The sequence below is a fragment of the Anabrus simplex genome, chromosome 1 (genome assembly GCF_040414725.1).
Source record: "Anabrus simplex isolate iqAnaSimp1 chromosome 1, ASM4041472v1, whole genome shotgun sequence".
Lineage (NCBI taxonomy): Eukaryota > Metazoa > Arthropoda > Insecta > Orthoptera > Tettigoniidae > Anabrus > Anabrus simplex.
The window spans coordinates 1,010,247,256-1,010,271,351 of NC_090265.1; the positions used below are offsets into that span (position 1 = coordinate 1,010,247,256).

The window sequence follows — 24,096 nt, forward strand, 5'->3', positions numbered from 1 at the left end:
CTTGAAATTATCTACCAGTTCCAGCTCTGTATCACCAATCTGACATTCAATTCTGTTGAATTTCTTACCTACTGACAACAATTTAGTTTTCGCAAGGCTAATTTTCATACATTACTCATTGCACCCATTTTCAAGTTGCAAGATATTATACTGCAGGCTTTTGGCACAATCTGCCATTAAGACTACATCGTCTGCATAGGCCAGACTGCTTACTACATTTCCCTCCGTGCCACTTTATACCTTTCAGCAGATGATCCATGTAAACTACAAAAAACAAAGGTTTGTAATTAAAGACGCGTTTCTTTACACTCAGAAAAATGCCTGCATATGGTTGCAGTATATGACGGAAAAGACTAAATCCCTTATCAACTACAAAACCTGGGTATGGCCTCTGTGGTGGAGGAATGTTCAGGGTTCCATTTTCAAGTAAGTCCCTTAAAGAACACTGTAATTTCAAACATGATTGAGTCTGATGATTTCTCATATGCACTGATGTCAATGAACACAAATCTAAATGATGCATCACACAAAGCAATTAGCAGAATAGAAAAAAGGGCTGCCAACAGTGGGATTCAAACCCACTATCTTCCGGATGCAAGTTCACAGCTGCGTGCCCCTGACCGCACGGCCAACTCGCCTGGTTGGCCTATGGCACAGCTCCATCATTCTCTGGTGCGCTATTTGAAGACCCAAAAACATCATAATCATCACTTTCACTAAAATTAGAGTCGCTTATATCTTCAAAGCAACGCAAAAGTTCATCAATTTCTTCTCCCAAAATAGGCTTATGTGACGACATACCTTGTTGTGATAAATGTACTATTTACAACTTTACTACGACCTAAATAAATTGCTAAGTAACTGTAACTACAGTAGAAATAATAATAAACTTAATATATTACGATAAATAACTCAAATGTGTCAATTAGAACGTAAAATTATTGAAAACAAATCATAACACGCGGACATAAACAAGGAGGCTGCCATATTGGATCATAGATGTCAAGCGCTCACAGATCATACACTCACAATTGACGAGTAAAGTAGCAAAAATGAAGTCAGTGCCATCTAATGACATAAGACGGAATTACAAACATTCTACCTTCTTTGTACTTGATTTATGGCACAATCCAGCACCTTACTGCATAACTACACCACTTAAAAGAGGGTGCCGATGCATCAACATCTTGGCACTGTAAGAGTTAAATATGCATTGTACATTCATGTCTATTAGTGGACATATTGTGTTTTCATTGAACAGCATGATTATAGCACATGCCAAAGTGTTTTCTTTCATAACCACTCTACAAGTAAGAACAAGTTTCTGTTGTCAGAATGTCTTCATAGAAATATCACATACAATACATGGTCTTGCATGGAAAGGTAAAGAATATTTTTTTAATTTTCTGTGTAATTCTTTCTTATGTTATCAACACATATATATACATACTACAATTCTGAAATACTTCCGTCCACTTCCCTATAACCATATACAGTGGACGCCGTTTATTGTAATCACGGATAATGTTATCAACCGTATTAAATAATCACTTTTATGAAGTCCCTTACGGACAAATACCAAAACATTGAAAATCTTCCGTTTATTGTGATCATGAATTTGGTTTATGTTATCACATTTGTTTTCAAGGATTTCGTTCTCAAGTATGCGAGTATTATTGCACCTTGCCTGAATACACTTCTTCAAATATGAAAGTGCGAAAGGCTGTAAAGCCTCCAAGGAACAAGTAAGAGTTTTATGTTGTGCGAGTATGTCTGGTGAAAAGAAGAGACTGTTGGGAAAAGTAAGAACCCACGTTGCTTTAAAGGCATCAATAAGTTTCCAGTGGACTATCATTCCAACTCTAATGCATGGATGACTGCCCAGATTTTCGAAAAATGGCTACTGAAGTGGGATAATAGGCTGGGCCGTAAAATAGTTTTGCTGGTTGACAACTGTGTAGCACACATTGTAAATAGTGAGCTCAAGAACATCAATATGGTTTTCTTACCGGCGAACAAAACTTCATTAATTCAACCATGTGATCAAAGAATCATTCGCACCATGAAAGCGTATTATCACCATGAAATGCGCACAAGAATCTTAGAAAACATAGAGGACTCACATAACACTAGTGCCAATGCTCTTGCCAAAACAACCAACCTTCTCGATGCCCTGCATCTTCTAGCCATGTCATGGGTGGCTCAGCACATACAATATGGAACTGTTTCCGGTATGGGGGATTTTTAAGAGAGTTACCAGAAGTAGACGAGGATGTTGAACTTTGTCCAACAGGCTTAACGGAAGATGAATTTCAGGAATTGATGAACATTGATGAGGGCATCATTACTGATGTGAAACAGACAAAGACAACATATGTGAGGCAGTTACTTCCACAGAATTAGATACGAGGTGAAGAACACTGAACAGAAGATAGCGATGCTAATGACGATGATGTTGCCAAAACTTCCTGAATACCAACAAATGCTGAAATGCGACAGCAAACAACGATTAGAGACTATTTTACATAGCTGAAAACATTTAACGGTATTGCAGTGCTGTGTACCGGTATCTGTTTCATTGTAGAGCATGTAGGTTATGAATAAATACAGTAGGCTACCTATCAATTTTATTTTTCGGCTACTGTTATCAGTCGGTTAATGTTATCAAATTATCAGCGTCCCAGAGTGATCATAATAAGCGGCGTCCACTGTATATACCAGGTGGTCCACCAACTCCTTGTGATCTAGTTTTATGCAACCCACCACTTTTACTACAATTCTGAAATACATTAGTCCCCCTCCCTAAACAAGGGTAATATAATGAGATGTGTCGTTATGGGCTAGAAGAAAGCAGGAATCAAGTGCGCCACTATTAATTCATTAAGAGTACCTTGAATGAAACCATAAAATGAGCACAGATACAAAGAACACGTACCTTACAACAAAAGGTGCACATGCAGACCAGAAGCAGGTATTGTATAAGCTGGGAACTGCATGCTGTATGTCCAGCCTTGCAGCAGCTCACACGATAAGAACAGGGTGGGAGATGTGACAGTGCTCTAAGGTTCTAATCCCACGCAAGTATTTTTATTTATTTTTACCACCAATTGCCTGGGATGTGGTAAGATTGCATACTTGATAGCTTCCACAGACTGATTTGTTTATTTGGCCCTGTAAAGGGCCATATGCATTGTGGCACAGGGTATAGAGCTGGGTTGGATGAAGATGAGGAGATGATGGTATGTGGCTAAGACACAGGCAACCAGTTAGCTATGTCATACATGTTCCAAGATTCGTAGACCACAGGTAGGGCAAAGTGTGCCCCACTGAAATGATAACATACAATGACAGGTATGTACCTGCGCGAACTCCCCTCCTTCAAGGCAAGTCACAACACAATATAACAAAAAGTTATTCACTACCTCATGATGTATTCCAGTGATGAATATGTGGATATGTCACTCTTCTATGAAAAAGCTAGACAGAATGCATACCGGGCATAACGCCTGTATTAAGAATGCTATCCGGATAGACAACGACCGACAGGCATGACATTTTGGAGTGTGGAAAGACTTCTGCGGGCTACTGTATCCCTGGGGAAGGACAATGCTTGTTCAAGATCATCCCATGATGTCTACTCACAATGAAGAGGTTGTCTTCAACGTTATGCGGTATAACCCTCACACTAGCACACAGGCAATTGCACAGGAGGCGAACATCAGGAGGGCATCTGTTATGCGAATATTGCATACACAGCGGTTTCGCCCATACCATCTGCACTTACATCAAGAGCTCCACAGTCATAATTTCAAAGCGCGGATGGCATTCTGTCAATGGACCCTTCAGCGTATGGACATTGGCCCTGCCTTTTTAACGACCATATTATGTACAGACAAAGTGAGGTTCGACAACGATAGAACAGTTAAACGTCATAATATGCATTACTGGACTGTGGATAATCCCCATTAGGAAATGTAGGCAGATTTTCAGGTACACTGGGGCGTGAACATATGGTGTGGCATCATGGGTGATCACCTCATTGGTCCCCATTCCTTTGAGAGACCTCTGATGGGAGAACGCTATCTGCGATTTCTCCAAGATGAACTACCACTGTTCTTGGAACATGTACCACTCCTTGGCCACTGCAGGATGTGGTTTCAAAATGAGACAGTGCCACAGCAGGTGGTGGTATTCATCCAAAACCATCTCCATGCAGCATTTCATGATAAATGGATAGGAAGGGGAAGATCTGTCCTCTGGCCTGCCAGATTGCCCGAACCTATGCCCCTGGATTTTTTTCTGTGGGGTCATGAAAAACAACTGGTGTATGCATAGGAGCCGGTCAATCCTGGTCACCTTAGACAGCTCATCACCAAGGCATGCCGATCTGTTACGCGAGAAATGTTATAGCGCGCTAGATGGTCCTTACAACATCGCACACGGCTCTGTATCTACCATGGACATTATGAGTTTGAATAGGTGCAGCATTAAATAAAGTTTGAGGACAATCATCTATTCATACTGACCGAAGTATCCTAGGATCACACTGTCCTTCAAAAAACATGCAACACGGACAGTAGATAAACTGCAGTCAACAAATACATTCCTCCAAGGCTATGGGGTTCTACAGCTTCCACAAGATCATCAGCCCATGGACTTTATCTACTGTAGACAGAGTACTGTTCCCGTTTGACTGAACAGTTGTCATGCAAATCTGATTGACATCCAAATAAGCTAAAAGCTAAATTATGTGCTTAGTAACAGACACAGTGAAATCCACCCAATTTTCTGACTGCCAGCAATATTCTTCCACGTGTAGGTTTTGAATTTCTTCTTCTTCTTCTTCTTCTTCTTCTTCTTCTTCTTCTTCTTCTTGAGGCGCCTTCTCCTAGCGGAGGTTGGCGGTCTACATAGCCAGCTCTGGACGTGATGTTGCAGCATGGAAAGCATCTTCTGAAGTGCAGTTGTGCAATCTTCGGATGTACTTCAGCCATGAATTCCTCCTCCTGCCAACAGACCTTTCCCCCTGTATTTTACCTTCAATGATGAATTGTAATAGCTGGTACTTCTCGCCTCTCATAATGTGCCCTAGATTTTGGGTTTTTCTTTTTTTAACAGTAAGTAATAGTTCTTCTTGTTTCTTCATGCGATGAAGGACTTCCGTCATTTGAAATTTTCAGCACCCAAGGTATTCAGAGTAGGCGGCGATATAGATACATTTCAAAAGCATTAATTCTTTTTCTAGACTTTGGTCAAGGGTCCAGCTTTCACATCCAAAGAGAAAAATGGAGAATACATAGCACCGAATCATTCGCATTCTTAATTGCACACTTAAATCCGATTTTGTAAATAGATGTTTCATGCTAAAAAATTGCCTCCTGACCTGTTCTTTTCTAGATTTTATCTCTCTCTTGGAATCACATTCCTCATCTAGCACAGTACCCATGTATTTGAAGGAGGATACTTGTTCAATCTTACTGCTGTTTATTGACAGGGTTGCTAGAATTTTTCTTTTAGAGAAGACTACAACTTTGGTCTTGGAAGCGTTGACAAACAGGCCAAACTCTTCACTGCGCTGGACTAATTTGTCTATCATGCGTTGGAGCACAGGTAATTAATTTGCTATGACAACAGTATCATCTGCGTACCTGATATTGTTAATTGCCTGTCCATTTGTAACTATCCCACTGTTTTCCTCCAACAACACCTCCCTAAATATTGCCTCAGAATAAATGTTCAATAAGAGAGGTGACAGCACACAACCCTGATGAACACCTTTTCTGACTGTACTCGCTTCTGATGTTCTTTGGTCAATTTTGACATCTGCGGTTTGATTCCAGTACAGTGCGCTGATAATGCGTAAATCGCATTGGTCAATACAAGTCGATCTTAATATCTCTAACATCTTTTCATGTTTCACACAGTTGAAGGCTTTTTTGTAGTCAATAAAACAAGTATATACATCGACATTCATGTCCCTGCACCTCTGTACTAATACATTTAAAGAGAAGAGTGCTTCACGTGTGCCGACCCCATTTCGGAAGCCAAACTGGGTCTGATCCATATAAGATTCACATTTCTTGTAAATCCGGGCGTGTATGATCCACAGAAATATTTTGAGGACATGGGACATAAAACTAATCATACGGTAATCATCACACTGGGAGGAATTCTGCTTCTTCGGTATTGGTATGAAAGTTGATCTCAGCCAGTCAGAAGGTATCTTTCCTGATCTATAGATGATGTTGAACAACGATGTTAGTAGACTGAGGCCGGTTGAGTCCTGTTCAGCTATAACTTTTTTTGGCGTAAATTCTGTCTGGACCAGTGGCTTTACCATTCTTCTGAAGTTTAATGGCATTCAATACTTCACTCTTTGTTATTTCAGGACTGGCTTCATTAATTCTTTCGTCAGGTGGTGGAGAATCATCTCTGTCATCATTGAAGAGATATTCGACGTATTCCTTCCATCTTTTAAGTTTTTCTTCAACTCCTAAAATAACCTCATTGTTTGCGTTCCTTAATATTTGTCCGCAGCACTTCTTTTGTAGATCACTCAGCTCTTTCACCTTTTTATATAGGTTAAAGTGATCATGCTTCTCCTGAAGTTCCTCGATTTCCTTGCATTTGTCAGATATCCAGGATTCCATTGCTTCTCTGCATTTTTTACGTATCTCTTTGTGTAGATTTTTGTATTTAACGGGGTCTTTATCTTTATATTTCCTTCTTTCATTCATAAACTCCAGGATTTCATCAGTCATCCAGTTTTACTTTTTGCTGCTGTTGACATATCCTATGTTATTTTCCTGGACTTGAGTTATGCTATCTCTTATGGAGTTCGATGTGGATTCTACTTCTATATGTTGAGACTCTTAGATTGCTTCCATCTTTTCTTCCAGAGCAGCACCAACACTAGTTCTGACATCAGAACTGGCCAATTTTCTGATGTCTATGCGTCTTGATATTTTATCACACCCTGTAGCGTTTCTAAAGCGTTGCATTTTAAAGTCCATTACTACTGGGTTGTGGTCACTGTTAATGTCGGCACCAGGATAGGTTTTTACTGATTTCACGAATTTCTTCAGCTCTTGTTTCACTAAAATAAAATCGATCTGATTTCTGACAGTCTTTTCTTCATTATCTGCAGGTGAAGTCCATGTGTATAGCCTCCTAGAGTGAAGTTTGAAAAAGGTATTAGAAACGAAAACTTCATGTTCTGTGCAAAACTGCACCAATCTGTCTCCCCTTGTGTTTTGTTCACTAAGACCATAGCTCCCTACAATATCACCTTCAGCACCGAGGCCAATCTTTGAGTTGAAATCACCCATGACCAGTGTTATCTCTCCTTTCTTTGCAAGTTTCAAGTGCTTCACTCAAGGTATCATAGAATGATTCTATCTCTTCATCATCTTTGTCAGAAGTTGGTGCATGAACCTGGATGATATTCATAGGTCGGTGTGTCGTTTGCAACCTTACTAAGAATACCCGATCACTAATTGGAACGAAATCTACAAACTGATTTTGCAATCATTGATGACACAATAATGCCAACTCCATACCTGTGGTTAATATCATCTCCCCCTGAAAAGTACAAGGATCCTTCCTTCATAATATGAATCCCTGATCCAGGCCATCTTACTTCACTTAACCCAAGAATGTCAATTTTCAGCCTGCATCTTTCTGCTTCCACGTTTGCAAGCTTCCCGGTCATATATAAGCTGCGTACATTCCATGTAGCAATTCGAACTTTGTTGTCATACACTTTGATCTTTCCAAAACTGTCGGGCTTTCTAATCATAGCAGCATTCAAAACATTCCCCCCTGGAGATCCGAATGGGGAAATAGAAACTTTGGATAATAGTTTTACATTAAACAGAGCCATGCCATATGAACTCAAACGGATATCCTTCAGGATCTTTAATGCAGTGGTTTCCCGTTGCCTTCTGCATCCTAATGTTGTTGACCAGTTGTAGGTTCATCCGCCTTTTGGGACCATTTCCTGCTCCAAGGACAATAGAGTGCTCTAACCTCTACCCGCTCATCCACCCTCTAGGAGACTGTTGGCACTTGGTAGAGGGAGTATAATTTCAGCTTCTTCTTCTTCTTCTTCTTCTTCTTCTTCTTCTTCAAGTGCCATATCCGGTTGCCCAGACGTCGGCGATTACTCTGGAGAAAGTTTTTCTGTCTTCTGCTAGTCGGAAGAGTCTCTCAGTTGTCTCAATACCGGTCCACTGCTTGATGTTGTGTAACCATGTTATCTCTGGTCTGCCAACTTGCCGTTTGCCCTCTATTTTACCTTGGAGAATGAGTTTTATGAGGCCATATTTTGGCCTAGATAAGCTGTTTTGCGAACTTTTATAGTTGTTAATAGTTCTTGCTTTGTCCTAGCTCTCCTTAGGACATCGTTTGTTATCATATCTGTCCAGGGTATTCTAAGCATTCTTCTGTGCAACCACATTTCAAAGGCGGCAAGTCGTTTGATACTTGCGGCTTTTAAGGTCCATGTTTCTGCTCCATATAACAGTACTGACCAGATGTAGCACTTCATTAATCTCTGTCTGAGCTTCAAATTTAGATGATTATTACAGAACAAAGAGCTCATTCTGCGAAATGCAGCTCTAGCGTTCTCAATTCTGCATCTGATTTCCTTATCTGGATCCATACTCTCTGTTATTATGAACTGGTGGACTTGTTCTATTTTACGGTTGTTTAATGACAAGGTGACATTTGCATTACTATTTCTGCTAAATACCATTAACTTAGTTTTTTCTACATTTATATTGAGACCATACTGTAAACCTCTGACATTGATTCTGTTCAGGAGTTCTTGAAGGCCTTCTATAGTGTTGCACAGAATCAGAGTGTCATCTGCATATCTAATATTATTGATCAAAACACCATTTACTTTCACCCCCAGTTCAACATCATGCAAAGCTTCTTTAAAAATGATGTCAGAATACATATTAAAAAGGAGCGGCGAGAGAATACAACCTTGGCGTACCCCTCTTCAGCTAAACAGTAGTATTCTAAATAATTCGAGAAGCCAATAGTTTAATTTTAAAGATAATCATTGTTATTCTGAGAGCATATATTGGTAATGAATAACTGCAAACTTATCAACTTACATTCACAGATGTAAGATTTTTGACTAAACTGTTTTGCCTGTAAATATTTTAAAGAACAAGTGATGAAAACGTCACCATAAAAAAAAAAAAAAAAACCTGAGTTGATTTTCCACTTTGCTGAACTACAAAACCAAGTCACGAGTGTATGCTGTAGTAGCTTCTTTTAGGTCATAGAATATGTTAAATCTGCACACGATAGTTAATTTAATAGCCAGTCAAATAAACATTCACAGTATTACGACTTTACAACCCGCTTCACTAAAATACTAGTGTTAATAACATAACCTTTACTTGCATAAATTCCAAACTAATCGTATTTTCCACAATCGTAAATAAGGCTCTTTTCTCTTTAGTGAACCAGGACTCCCTAATGTTTCAGATGCAGTTTACCCATGTCCACCGTCATCTTAAATTTCCTCTTGTTTATTCTATTGACTTATAACCTCTTTGCTAATTCAGATCTAAGAAGTGAGCTAACTTCGTCCCATATTAGCTTTGGACCTATGTAAAATAAAAATAAAAATAAAATGGCTGTCTCTTGCAAATAATTTTGCAGCGTGTTGCTTTAGTAAAAGTTTTAACAAATATAAGTGGGAAATACTAGATAACACTCCTTCTTGAGTATGGGTACGTAATAACTGCTGCCGTTTTTGAAATTCAATTAATAACTCTTGTAATCCTTTTCTTCTTTACCAAAATCCCACACTCATAATCTAGCCCAACTTATTGTGTCTTTCTGCCTAATCAGAATTCTTGAGTGGTTCTGGTTTAACCAATTCACCCAGATCTCACAATAATAATAATAATGTAAATTCTCTTCTCACATATTTTGTGCTCTGTACAAAGAAATGTCATTTCGATGGTAGCAATGTTGTTAAAAATTCCCTCCTATCATTACAGTTTACATACTTGACGTTCACACAATAGTTGAGACAAGCAGAGGATTATAGAGGGGGGGGGGGGGGGTTAATATGTGTGTGTGCACGCGTCTTACCTGGATAGCCGAGTTGATCAGGTCATCATATTCATTGAAGCGATAACTGAAAAGAGCCTGCCGCCTCTGCCTGAGCTGATATACAGGCTCTGATTCGTCACCTGAAGAAGAGTCCGAGGATGATGAGGACGATGAAGAAGATGATGATGAATGGACAGTCCTTTTAGGTCCTGATACTGTAACAAAGATTAATGATAATCAGAAGCATAATTATATAAATTTGTCTAAAAATACTAAGTTGTTAACCATTAACCTTGAGTGGTTATGATTTATTAAATCATCAATCAAAATAAGAATATACCACATGAACAGCTGTTCAGACTGAAGGTCTACAGATTACAAGGCAATGCATGGACAGCATGACTAATCCTCTTGGCTGTTATCCTTGACTTTCTAGTCCAGAGTCGCAACCTCACCACCACATAGGTCCTCAACTGTTCTCACACAGGCTGTGTGGACCTCAAACCAGCCCTCAGATCCAGGTAAAAATCCCTGACCTGACAGAGAATAGAACTTGGGGCTTCCAAGCAACTGGCAGGCACGTAACTCCTTTACATTCCTGCAATCAGCCTATTTGCAAGGGTCTGCTTGGAACAGCTCAGATTATTTTGTATAAATATACAACCCAATGAATTTAATATGTACTCACATGTAGAAAATCTAACTAATACATAAATCTATGCACCTTTCAGAAATAAATATACCTTGGACATATTGTAAGTAGGAAAAGGATTTTTTGGTGATAAAAATGTGGAAATTTATTTCTCATAATATGTTAATAATTGAAATTATTTACTCAAAAAAAAGTTACAAAGCTCAGTTGAAAATATAAAATATGTGGGATGCTCTCCAGGAAACCATACCTTAAGTCAGAAAATCACATTTTTTTTGGCTTATTTTTATTTTGATAGAAGATAAATTTGTGATAATTTTCGTGAAAACCACAAGTCTCTAGCTTAAAAAAAAACTTCACTTTATGTAACATTAAAGTTGTAAGATAGAATTTATTGAATTACGAGAAAATCAATTGGAAAATTGGGTATAGTAGTCTGATAATACATTAATTTAAGAAAATCTAACTGTTTCACTGGACAGAATACCAGCTTTGCATATTTAAATAATTTTCATAAATATTTAGGAGGTTTTTTTCTCTCCAGAAATTAAATATGTAAACAAGTTCAAAATTGGAAAAAAGTGAAAAAGGAAGTTTTATTTTTGTGGCACTCATATATTCACAAGTTCTGTCTTAAGATGTATAAATAAGATGATGATGATGATGATGATGATGATGATGATGATGATGATGATGATGATGATGATGATAACTCACTCATGACAGAATATAAATCAGCAAGGAAAGAACTCCAAAATACAATCAAGAGAAGTAAAACTGACAGATGGTGGGCAATGGCTAAGGAAGTAGATGACGACCCATGGGGACTGGGCTATAAGGTCATCCTGAAGAAATTTGGAGCGCTATCAAATCCAAGCATGGATCCGCAAACCACTAAAGAAATAGTGGATAATTTGTTCCGTGATCATCCAGAGAGAACTACTGGTGAAGACGTGAGGCAACCAATCAACATACCGTTCACCACCTAAGAACTACAAAAAGCCATTAGTTCTCTCAGAAATAAGAAAGCCCCAGGGCCAGATGGTATACCAGCCGAAGTACTGAAGATAACGGCAGAATTCTGTCCACAGTTGCTGCTGGAAATGTACAACAATTGCCTCATGGCAGGTATTTTTAGCAATAAATGGAAAAAGGCACGTTTAGTTTTGATCAGCAAAGGGAAGTCTGGGGGGTATAGACCTCTTTGTATGCTTGATACTGCAGGAAAAAGTTTAGAGAAGCTCCTACAGCCCAGAATACTCTCAGCAGTTCAGCAAGCTGAGGACTTGTTGCCCCGTCAGCATGGCTTTCGAAGAGGTCATTCGACAGTTGATGCAGTATTAGAAGTAGTGAACACTGCCAAAAGCGCACAAACAGGCAATCATTATTCCCGTAAAGTGGCACTTCTTGTGACCTTGTATGTGAAGAATGCTTTTAACTCAGCAAGATGGATGGACATGTTGGAAGCACTACAAGAAACATTCAAGCTTCCAAGAGTATCTCATGAGAATATTGGAAGACTATTTGAAGGATCGCTTACTGCTGTATAATACAGAGAGTGGACAAAAGACTAAACAGATTACAGCTGGTGCAGCACAATGATCCATTCTTGGCCCAGACCTTTTGAATATTACTTACAATGGCTTACTGCGACTAGAGATGCCTGAAGATACAACACTTAGGCCGCGTGCACACCGAGCGCGCTTCGCATAGTGTGTCGCATGTAGCGTGAAATGCTATGCATAGCGCAAGGCGTGCTTGCTGTTCACACCGAAAACTCTACGCCGTGCTCTCAGCTTAGTTTGGTGCGAGGCATTTTAGGGTGGTCACAAACTAATGCCGTTATCCAAGTACACTAGGAACAGTTTATTGATGGATAACAGTTACCTAAAATTGAAAATTAGGAAAAAGAATCGAAAGTGGGTTCATAAATTTAATGAAGAACGAATTACGGTACTTTCAGAGAATTCCATCGTTTGCACAGAGATGCAAGACTTTATCGCGATAAATTTTATGATTACTTAAGAATGACAAAAAATACCTTTGACCTTCCAAACCCTGCAACTGAAATGTAGCGTCAAGTAGCAGAGAAGTATTGGGAGAAATTCAATTTTCCGAATTATCTAGGAGCACCGTGCAGCAAACACGTGGAAATTAAATTTCCGGCTAAATCGCGCTCTTTATATAGTAATTATAAATATTATTTTGCAATACTGTTACAATTAGCATACACAATTAATCATCGTAACAAAAATGGAGTAAATGTGTGACAAATATAATTAATAAACAGAAATATTTACTTCCAAGCCCACTCCTATCCTGCAGAGTACCACCCTCCATTGGCAAAATTATAAACCGATATGACAGAGTCTGGGAGATTCTATGCACTTTGTCACAAAGTGTCCGGCTACATGGCTAAATGGTTACCGTACTGGCCTTTGGTCACAGAGTCCCGGGTTCGATTCCAGGCAGAGTCGGGAATTGTAATCATAATTAGTAAATTGCATTGGCACGGGGGCTGGGTGTATGTGTGTATTTATAATCATTTCATCCTCATCATGATGCAGGTCATCTACGGGAGTCAATTCAAAAGACCTGCACCTGGCAAGCCGAACTTCTCCTTTGGACACTTCTGCACTAAAATCCATACCCAATTTCATCATGTCACAATGCTAAGCCCAGTAAAGTGTGACAGTAGAAGTAATATTACTGTATGTGTTTACTGTAGGAATGCGATACAACTGTTGAAGATACTTAAGTCCACTTATTTTGCAAAACAGTTACATTTTTATAGTTTCTGTATCTTGGGTTACATATTTCTTCTCTTTGAAACACTGCATGAATAATTTCTTCTTCCATAGATTCAGAACCATCTAGGTAACGCTAAGCAATTAACCAACACTGCGCGTTGTCTGGCGCTTCGCTTAGCTGTAAGATAGGCGTTCAGCGCAGCAGAGTGCGGACGGTGTGAACACCTGGATTACGAACAAAGCACTAGTTGTGCTTAGCGTGACGCTTAGCGTTGAGCAACATGCGACACACTATGCGAAGCGCGCTCGGTGTGCACGCGGCCTTATAGATTATGCTGACGATGTGGCTGTCTTGATAGTGACCCGTGATCTGGAATTGGTGCAACTTAAACTGAATCAAGAGATACGTCAGGTAAAGGGATGGATGAATAACCACAGACTAACACTTGCTGATCAAAAAATGGAAATTGTTCTTCTGACAAGAAAAAGAATTGAGACCATTGTGTCGTTTCAAGTTGGAGAGATAGCCATTGAAACAACTAAGAGTGTGAAATATTTAGGCATTACGCTTGATACCTAACTCACATTCTGGCATCATATCCAGAGGGTGACAGAAAGGGCAGCGAAATATATGACCGAAGTTAGTTGACTGACACAAAGCTAGTGCACATCTGATGGCCAAGCAGGCATCAATTTTTGGTAATGAGACAAAGTCTCTCATAGTGCATTGGCACTGCCGGTGGCTCTAAGTAGTCTACGCAGTGGCCTCTACGGTATGCACTAGCCATTCGTCTTGGTGGGTGTGCTAGGTACCAACTGATGAGCCCAACCTAGCACATGGGGGCGAAAAGCTGGCAACCAGAAATGAGTTAGCTGGAAAATTTATAATGTCCAATAACGGACCATTTATATTGGTATCTTTAAATAGCATGTTGTGTTCAATTCCAAGTCATCCTGATGTTATAATTACTCTGTTTATTTGAATTTGTGCCATGTACTCTTTTCCAGAGACCAATATTGAATTAAGTGAAATAAGTTAAAATCCACTGTGTTCATTTGAATTTGCGTCCTATATCTTTTCCAGGAGAGCCTCTATGGCTTAAGCAGCAGCGCGCCGGCCTCCCACCGCTGGATATCATGGTTCAAATCCTGGTCACTCCATGTGAGATTTGTGCTGGACAAAGCGGGGGCGGAACAGGTTTTTCTCCGGGTACTCCGGTTTTCCCTGTCATCTTTTATTCCAGCAACACTCTCCACTATCATTTCATTTCATCTGTCAGTAATTAGTCATTGCCCCAGAGGAGTGCAACAGGCATCGGCAGCCAGCACAATTCCTATCCTCGCCGCAAGTTGGGGGATTCATTCCTCCCATCCCTCACCCGGTCATTGACTGGAAAATAGGTTGTGGGTTTTCATTTTTCATCTTTTCCAGGAACCAATGTTGATTAGGGAGCGAACTGTGTAAAGTGTTATTTATTTTGATATTTTTCCATCGAAACTGTGTGTAATTAGCCTGAATCTGGCATGCTTACTGTATGGGATGGAAAACATGATATGTTATGCTCTTTGATTTGTGTAATATTTGTTCCTATTATGCGATTTATTTGTGTGTGGTTCCGATACACGGTTTGTGGTGTGGCTTGTATAACAGTAGGATGTGCTTTACCACTCGGTATATTTTTTTTTTGCTAGTGGCATTACGTCGCACCGACATAGATAGGTCTTATGGCAACGATGGGATAGGGAAGACCTAGGAGTTGGAAGGAAGCAGCCGTGGCCTTTGCCTGATGTGAAAATGGGAAACCACGGAAAACCATCTTCAGGGCTGCTGACAGTGGGATTCGAACCCACTATCTCCCGGATGCAAGCTCACAGCTGCACGCCCCTAACCGCAAGGCCAACTCACCTGGTCTCGGATATTTTATTCGTTCAGTTAGATTTAGGCATTTTCACCCCCAAACCGTATTAGATGACGTCCAAGGTTAGGGACCCTTTTTTGCAATTTGCTTTATGCCGCACCAACACAGATACATCTTATGGCGACGATGGGATAGGAAAGGGAAAGGCCTAGGGGTGGGAAGGAAGTGGCTGTGGCCTTAATTAAGGTACAGCCCCAGCTGGTATGGAAATGGGAAACCACGGAAAACCATCTTCAGGGCTTCTGACAGTGGGGTTCGAACCCACTATCTCTCGAATGCAAGCTCACAGCTGCGCGGCCCTAACCGTATGGCCAACTTGCCCAGTTTAGGGACCCTACTGCAATGTCAAGTGAGCAGGCAAGGGAAGTCAAATCAATTAACAAATAGCCAAGTGAGTGATGCAAGCATGAGATCCCGAGGTCTTTAAAGGGTTAAAATTTTCTAGGTTTGAGTGTAATGGTTAAGTGTGTGTTTCAACACACGACTGTCATGTTTCATTGTGAAGATAACCCCAAGATGAATTCTATAAAATAGAGTCAACTTTTAAATTTGTATTTTTGTCACAAATTTTTGTCGGTCTATTTCATTTCTTTGTTTTAATGAATAAATATTTTCCTCAAATCTGACATCATACTACTGCCAACATCATTTATAGAGATAGTTTACCTTGTCTTGTCCATAACAGAAATGTATGTTCCCCACCAAAATCCAGGGTATAAATTTTATGATAGATACTGAGCATGCCTGGGATCCACTGACTAGTTTGGGGCACATTACCCCTTGATGGTAGAAAAGGGGACAATATTTTCATTGAGTTGGAACCATTACATTTGAAGGTCATTTCTCCTTTTTGAAGAGTGCAAGTCTCTACCAGAGGGCAAAAATCTATGTCCTAGGACAAGGAACTTTGGATTAATTCCAGAGATTACCCTTTTAGAATCAAATAAAGTTATACGGCAATTACTTTCCAGTTATTGTTTTGATCTACACAGAGGGTGAACCAAACAAATAGTTTACGCTCCTCGAGGATTTAGAGGCAGAAATAAACCAGTAATGTATTTCAGCAGGCAGGACACTACTTCTACAGATCCTCACATGGCTATACACTCAAGCCACAGATGCATGGTAGCTTCACCAGTTTCCAGATTATGAATTGTGAAACTGTATGAGGACAATTGGTCGTAAACACTTGTGTATGAAGTGTAGGTCATGATAAAATCTACATACACAAAACAACGACATCTTTATTAACCTTGGCTATAACGCCATCAGATTTCATAGGTTTGTATGCAATGTCTGCTCTGGCATGATGCAAGTGACTTTGTGCTTGAATTTTGGATCTATCAATGTCAGTATCAGCTACTACTGGATGTATAACTGATTGCGATACTTATATATATCTGAAAGACGAAGTCCAAATTTCAACTTGAAATCAGAAGCAAAAATATCCTGATAAAAATGCCAAGTAACAGGGATCTGGGGATTTACTTTTTTCAATAACTTAATTTACTAAGGCTGAAATCTGGGCTCAAATATTCATTTTCAGTAGCTTGGCTGATTAGGAAAACTGTTAATGTGGTCTCAAACTTTAAAATCATCATTCACTGCATCTGGTCCATTAGCATGTTTCCCATGCATGTCAATAGGATATCTACTCTGCCTTTAACCCTCAAATGGTCTATGTAAACGACTGTTACGGTCGCGATATTCAGGATTTTTGTATACTTTCACTAAAAATTCTTAAAAATAGGTTTTAAAAGGAAATCATGCAGTGTAATACATTTTATTAAATCATAATATCATAGGCTATTGAAATAAATATATTTTTGTTTTGTACCTTTCATTATACCTTTACAGCCATCCTGAGTTTCCAAAAAAATGTTCCAAAATGATATCAAAATGTTTGCGCCCATACCAGACACTAAAATATTCGACTTACCCGAGAAAGTCAAATCACAATATTGTGCACAATTTTATGCACTTCAAAAAAATATAAACACTTTAGATGTTACATACACAAATAATGATATATATATATATATATATATATATACACACACACATACATACATACATACATACATACATACACAAGCACTAGAACGCCCATGCAAAGTCACTCAGAGGAGCTACCAGAACTAGACTGCACTCTCCTTTTTTCTTCCTCTCCTTTCAGGCCTCCAAAAGTGCTGTAAATTGTGTTAACACACCCTGTGAACTGCACAGTTACAACCAGGGGACAAATACCGGGTCCTTCCCCCCTTTTTTTTTGTTGGTCCCCAGATTATGCATAAACATTCCAAGTTTTCCAGGAAGTCTGTCAATGTCACTGTCATTATCACTCATATCACTCGCGTCACTCATTATTTCATCCAACATCTTCTGAATGGGACTTGAACCGAAATTTCTTGGGACTTGAAACTGAATTACTCGCCATTTCCACAAAACACTGATAAAAACAGCGCGTACAACAGAACGACACCGTGACGCAAGAAGGCGCCATATTGTACTGCGCAGTTAAGGTAGCGAGCCTAACGACTGAATTTTAGGACTGTGCAGTACATTTAAATGACAGTCTACAACCTAGCAACTAGAGTAAAAAGAGAGACTGTAATCTGCTGTTTAAAATGATACTACATAGAGCACATTTGTGTGTTACTATGCATAACGAGAGCATGTCTAATGAACGGCTGCAAAACAGTCGATGTATCGTCATTGACCACAACAACGTGTACAAAAGGGGCGATGCATCGTCGTTTAACCATTTGAGGGTTAATCTTATTCTGAACCATTTGCAACCAGTGAGAGGTTGCTGCAAATGTACTGCACACCGTTTTCATGTGCACTTCTGACGTTTGATTAAACAAGGTTAGATAATAATTGAACATGCTTTTCCTTCTGGATGTTGCTTCTGTATTTCTACCATGTCTTCGCATGTGCTCCACAATTTGCATGAACCTACTAATAATGATAGTCCATTGTAGTCACGTGAATAAAATTCATCAAACATAACCTCCTTTTCATGGACAGTAATCTTTGAACAGCCTTCTTTAAAATAAACCTTTGGGACTGCACATCTGGACCTAAACCGAAGCAAATATTATAGTAATAAACTAGTTTGTTACACAGTAAATGTATTATCTGACTGACTATTATAGAAAGCAAATTACGCATATATATGTACTAGCGCTTTGCCTGCGGCTTCGCTCGCATCATAGTTATGTCCCGTTATATTATTTTATTTACCATTTTCTTTTGAAGGCCCCCGAACCAACGTTATGTATTCATCGACTTTCAGAAGAAATGTAAGATGTGAACGTTATCAACTAAATATTGATTTTAAAAAAGCACCAAAATGTAAGAGTAAATTATCTTCGCCCTCTCGCACCATTATTCGAAAGGCATAATAGCTCGCTGCTGATACCTTTCTGTTCAAAAAAAATATTTTTATGAGGATCACGTTGAGGAATATTTATTGAATAGCCATCTTCACCATAACGAAACATCATAGGATGTTTAAGTGCATCATAAGACGGATGAATTTCAGTGATACGTTTGAGTTTATCATTGTGGCTCTGAATAACTATATCTCATTTTTCAAATTGTTCGCCAACGATTACTAAAGCAACCTCATTAGATGTTGGAGCATTATATCGTCCTCTGTGAGCATCAGCCGGCTTTCTGTTCGCATGAATAACTACCTTAAAATCTTGACATTCTGAAGACACCTTCTCAAGAGCTGTTTTCAAGTTCTTAACATAACAGTTAACATCACTGAGCATTTTTTGCAACTTTTTAACCAAAGCCGGCTTAATATCTGGTATCTTAGAACAGTGTATGAGTGCTTCTCTTTCATCTTCGCCAACAAAGTAAATCTGAAAAAATCCAGGATCTCGATGAGCATTTGGAAATAGTCTGCCTATGGAATGCTAAATTTTACCTTGTACTTTGAAAGTTGTCATAAAGCCGGGTTGGATGACTTGTTTAGTACCAAAATATGTCATTTATAAACAGCTGCTATATTTTCTAATTCGATCCAAAAAAAATTACCATGATCTGGAAGGCCACCCATTAAAAAACTGTACAATGGTTCAGGGGGAGATTAGAGTTGTGGCAGCTGAATCTTGCCAGAATCGCAACACATGTCCGGTGTTTCATCTTTCCACTAGAGAGCATTGCAGAATTGGCATTTATGGATCACTGTACCAATGATTATCAAGCTGTTATCTTCGTAATTAATTTCAGGATCATAAGACATCCCGGAACGAAACTTATTTTAGAAGGACGCAATCGTCTTTCTTTTCGTACCCCAGGGTGATGTTGCTCATATCGCTTGAATTGTCCTGTGATATTCGCGATTATTTTGCTGGTGTGTAGCTGCCACTGCTCTATGAAACTAGGGATTATTTTTCTAGTATGTCGGTGCCGCAGCTCTGTGAACCTTGAGATTATTCTTCTGGTACGTGCCTGCTGCTGCTCTATGGACTTCGGAATTTTTCTTTTGGTATTTACTTGCAGGAATGGTATGTGCGGAAGGATTGTTCTGTAAAAATGTGTCTGCTGCTTTTTTTGTATTTTTTTGTATTTTTCTCGTAGCATTTGAGTATCGAGTATGACATTTTTCAGAAACTTCTGTAACAACGAATGAAGCAGTTGTTTCTTCGCACAGACATTCATATGTAGTGCTTCAAAATGTCTGTTAGAGAGATTACCAGTAAATTGCAATCTTTTTACGGTATTAGCTTCATCACTAAATGTCCAGTATAACTTTTGATCACGATAAACTTCAAAGCGGAATGGGGATATTTTGCCTGCTGCCGTCAATTCACATGTTCCACCATAAGTTGAATCTTCTGACATGAAAAGTCGGCACTCTTCTGGGGAGGAAGAGTTATTACCAAGATGATTTTCAGACAAAATGGAGAACTCTACCCAATTGTTCACAACTTACGAAACAATAGTTTCACGAACTTCTTTATGCCAAAACTGAGTACAATATAAAATGTAAGAAAGAGATCTAAATAGACACACACAGTCACCTAAAATAGAAACAATGTTATGTGGCAACACTTCACCATTAATGTTTAGATAAGTTACTGCCATTATGCTGTGCGCGTGAAAAAGACGTTATCACGCTGCAGTCTGTTATTTAGCTGTCTCCTTGAAATATCACACACCAGTATGTTGAATCTTCTGATATGAAAAGTTGGTACTCTTCTGAGGAGGAATAGTTATTAGCAAGGATTGCCAAGGTTCAAAGCCTTCTTGCTCAAGAGTTCTATAACACTCACTTCATTAGGCCTACTGGTCGACAATATTATGCAAGTTGCCTCCGGTCTCTTCTTCGTCAATATGAGTGACATATCTTCGAACCTTAGACAGTTTTGCTAATAACACATGCACGCGACAATCATAATAAAGGAAAAACTGGTACTGCTTTCGCCTAGCCTGTTTTACCAGTTGTACGGATGAAACAATTCATTTAAACTGTAAGCGGCTGCATAACTCACTAACAAAATATAAAACTGTAATAACTCTCCTTGATAAAACAATATGCTGCTTTTCTTCCACTACTTTTTTTTTCCTAGTTGCTTTACGTTGCACCGACACAGATAGGTCTTATGGCGACGATGGGACAGGAAAGGACTAGGAGTGGGAAGGAAGCGGCCGTGGCCTTAATTAAGGTACAGCCCCAGCATTTGCTTGGTGTGAAAATTGGAAACCATGGAAAACCATTTTCAAGGCTGCCGACAGTGGGGTTCGAACCTAGTATCTCCCGAATACTGGATACTGGCCGCACTTATGCGACTGCAGCTATCGAGCTTGGTTTTCTTCCACTACACACACCTTTATGTTGATGTATAGCTTCTACTATCCCTCAATTGCTTGTGAACATTGTCCTTCCAGTTCAATTGATTAATCTTTCTCTTCTTGCTCTTATTCTGTGTTAACACACTGAGATTACTGACATCGGCCATGTATATGCACAATGTCCTTGCAGAGAAGCCAATTTTCACACCTGCTGCTTTGTCCTTGGATACATTCCGACAGTACATATGGCAGTTGCGTTCTGATGGCCAGCTGCAAGCAACCAGTGACAGCTGCTTCTGTGTGCAGGTCAGGTATAGGGAATGTTTTCATGGCATTCTCTAGAACCACTTTTTAATGTGGAAGTCACTCTCGACTCACTCGATTCTCAATCCATCCTCATAAATCATGTATACTTACAGATGCTGCACTTTTTCTCTGGGGCAGATGGAATCTTCCATTGGATTTTTTCTCATAGTTTGTTTACCCAACCTGATTTTTATGTGACAGGGTGGTAGCCCATTGCCAACGTTGTAACTGGAGGGCAAGGGATTTGATTTTAGAGCTACCTTTCAGTTGATGAAATATCACCATAGACAGTGGGGTTCATAATAAGGATGATAGGAAAGAAATAAAGTAGAATTTAAGATAGTGACAAATATAGCAACAGAAACATTCTGAATGTTTTCAAGAAGTACACATCTGTGTATTATAAGAAACCAGGAAGTTGCCATATATATGAAAAGGTAGAATGATTGAATCAGTACATGGGTATTGATAAAAACTTAATTTTGAGTAAATCATATTAAATAATAAAAGAGAAGATCACTGAGCATAGAGAAAAAGTGCATCCCTAAACCTTAAAGTGTTACTTTAATATGTTATTGACACTATAGGGACACAGATTATAAGCAGAATCTACAAGGATTGGTAACCACCAAATTCCAATAAAAATTACTACAGTGAAACCTTGTTAATGCATTCCTCATTAACATTTTGTAAATTCAAAGTCCCATTGTATCAAATCTATATTTTAAAAAACCTCCATTATCACGTCAAGAATTTTCGTATTACCACTTAGTAGTGATTTCTAACACTGGTAACAGCCCTTATCAGGTTGGGGAAAGTTATGTGATAACAGGAAATGGGCTGGAAGTCCTGAACTTCAAAGAGTAAGTTGCATTTTATGAGCAAGCCATTAGCTTCAGGAATGTTCAGTTTTGCTTGCCAGTTAGCATTGACATTGATGAATAATCTGGTGAGCCTGTTTGTTCGTGTTTGTATTTTGCATTCCATTCAGAAGTTAAAAATTTATTCTGTGCTGTGCGGTACAGTGAAAGGTAGTGAATATTTATCATGTGATATTCTACCTACACATTAATCACATTAATAACACTGTGTGAAGTTGACTTTTTTTTTTTTTTTAGTCGCACCGACATAGATAGGTCTTATGGCAACGATGGGACAGGAAAGGGCTAGGAGTGGGAAGGAAGCGGCCGCGGCGTTAATTAAGGTACAGCCCCAGCATTTGCCTGGTGTGAAAATGGGAAACCACGGAAAACCATTTTCAGGGTTGCCGACAGTGGGGTTCGAACCTACTATCTCCCGAATACTGGATACTGGCCGCACTTAAGCGACTGCAGCTATCGAGCTTGGTGTGAAGTTGACTAGCGTGGTGCATATTTGCCTTGTGATAGCCTAGTTACGAATAAGGGAAAAAGTTGTGAAATTATTTGCTAATGAATGCAAAATTAAAATCCTTCAGTAAGAACTGGCATCCGCATCTTCAAGTGCATAGCAGAGGTAGAATGAATGTTGAAACTCGCACCTACCTGTTTTTACTTGTGTCATTCTATAACTTCGTTCTTGCAACATTTACCAAATCTTTCCAATCATCATGCACATGCACAAATCATTTACATGTTCTTGCAGCACAATCTTCCAACTTGGACTGTTTCTGATCATGTGTTCTTGCAGTGTTTCAAACTGTTATCATATAGTTAGCTGACGATCACAAAGATTTGCGAATGAAGAGCAAACCCCACCAACCGCTCACGAGACGCATGCGCATTAAGTTAATTCAGTGGTGCAACTTGATTCATTTTTGATGCAGCGTGCTTCTGACAACTTTCTCCACTGCTTAATTGTCATTTCACTGAACTTCCTCATGTACCTTGATGTCTTGGATATTTGAGCACGAGTAGAGTCCACTGATCTGTAATACAATGATTTTTTTTCTCTTCATTTGGTCCGTAGTAAATTAAATGGTAAATTCATCCTTTTTCCTTTTAATCTATTCAAAGTGCTACATTAACACACTGATAATATAGCGTAATATTATATATCTGCTTGTAATACTTTATCGTGCAATAAATAATTAAGTTGTATTTAAGCTTGAATATAATAAAGTATATTGATAATTGGATTGATTAATATTCTTGATAAAAGATCTACTTTTGTATGACCTGAGAGCAACAATTATTTGCATGCACTTTTCAGGATGTCTGATATATCAACTAGTTCAGAGAGTAATGCCAGAAGTGATGAAATCCCAGATTCCAGTAACGATGAATTAGGCTTGTTGGAATTATTTGAAGGAGGGAGGAAACCACAAAGTGAACATTATTTTAAAATTGTAGTTCCTAGGTACAATAATGAATTTATTTAATGTTTACGTATCAGTCGAGGTGTTGCAGAAAATTTAAGGGCACACTATGCAGTTTCACAAATCTTTGCATACCGTATCAGTCGGGAGTTAATGGAAAAGTAGGGCCTCTACAACAAAGTCTTACTTACCTATGGTATGTAACCCATCAGATTTCTTCGTTCCAAAATGTTGATAAATTCAACATTACAATAAGGGCTTTCTTCTTCTGTTCAATTTTGG

General features: G+C 39.0%; 1 protein-coding gene across 1 annotated transcript in view; it reads right to left on the reverse strand.

Annotated features, from left to right (window-relative positions):
* LOC136857786 (microtubule-associated protein futsch) overlaps positions 1-24,096 on the reverse strand; it is a 468,803-nt gene that overhangs the window by 170,728 nt on the left and 273,979 nt on the right. Inside the window, exon 11 of the mRNA XM_067136704.2 lies at positions 10,120-10,295. Within this exon, the coding sequence (XP_066992805.2) occupies positions 10,120-10,295 (176 nt within the window). The remainder of the gene's footprint in view (positions 1-10,119; positions 10,296-24,096) is intronic.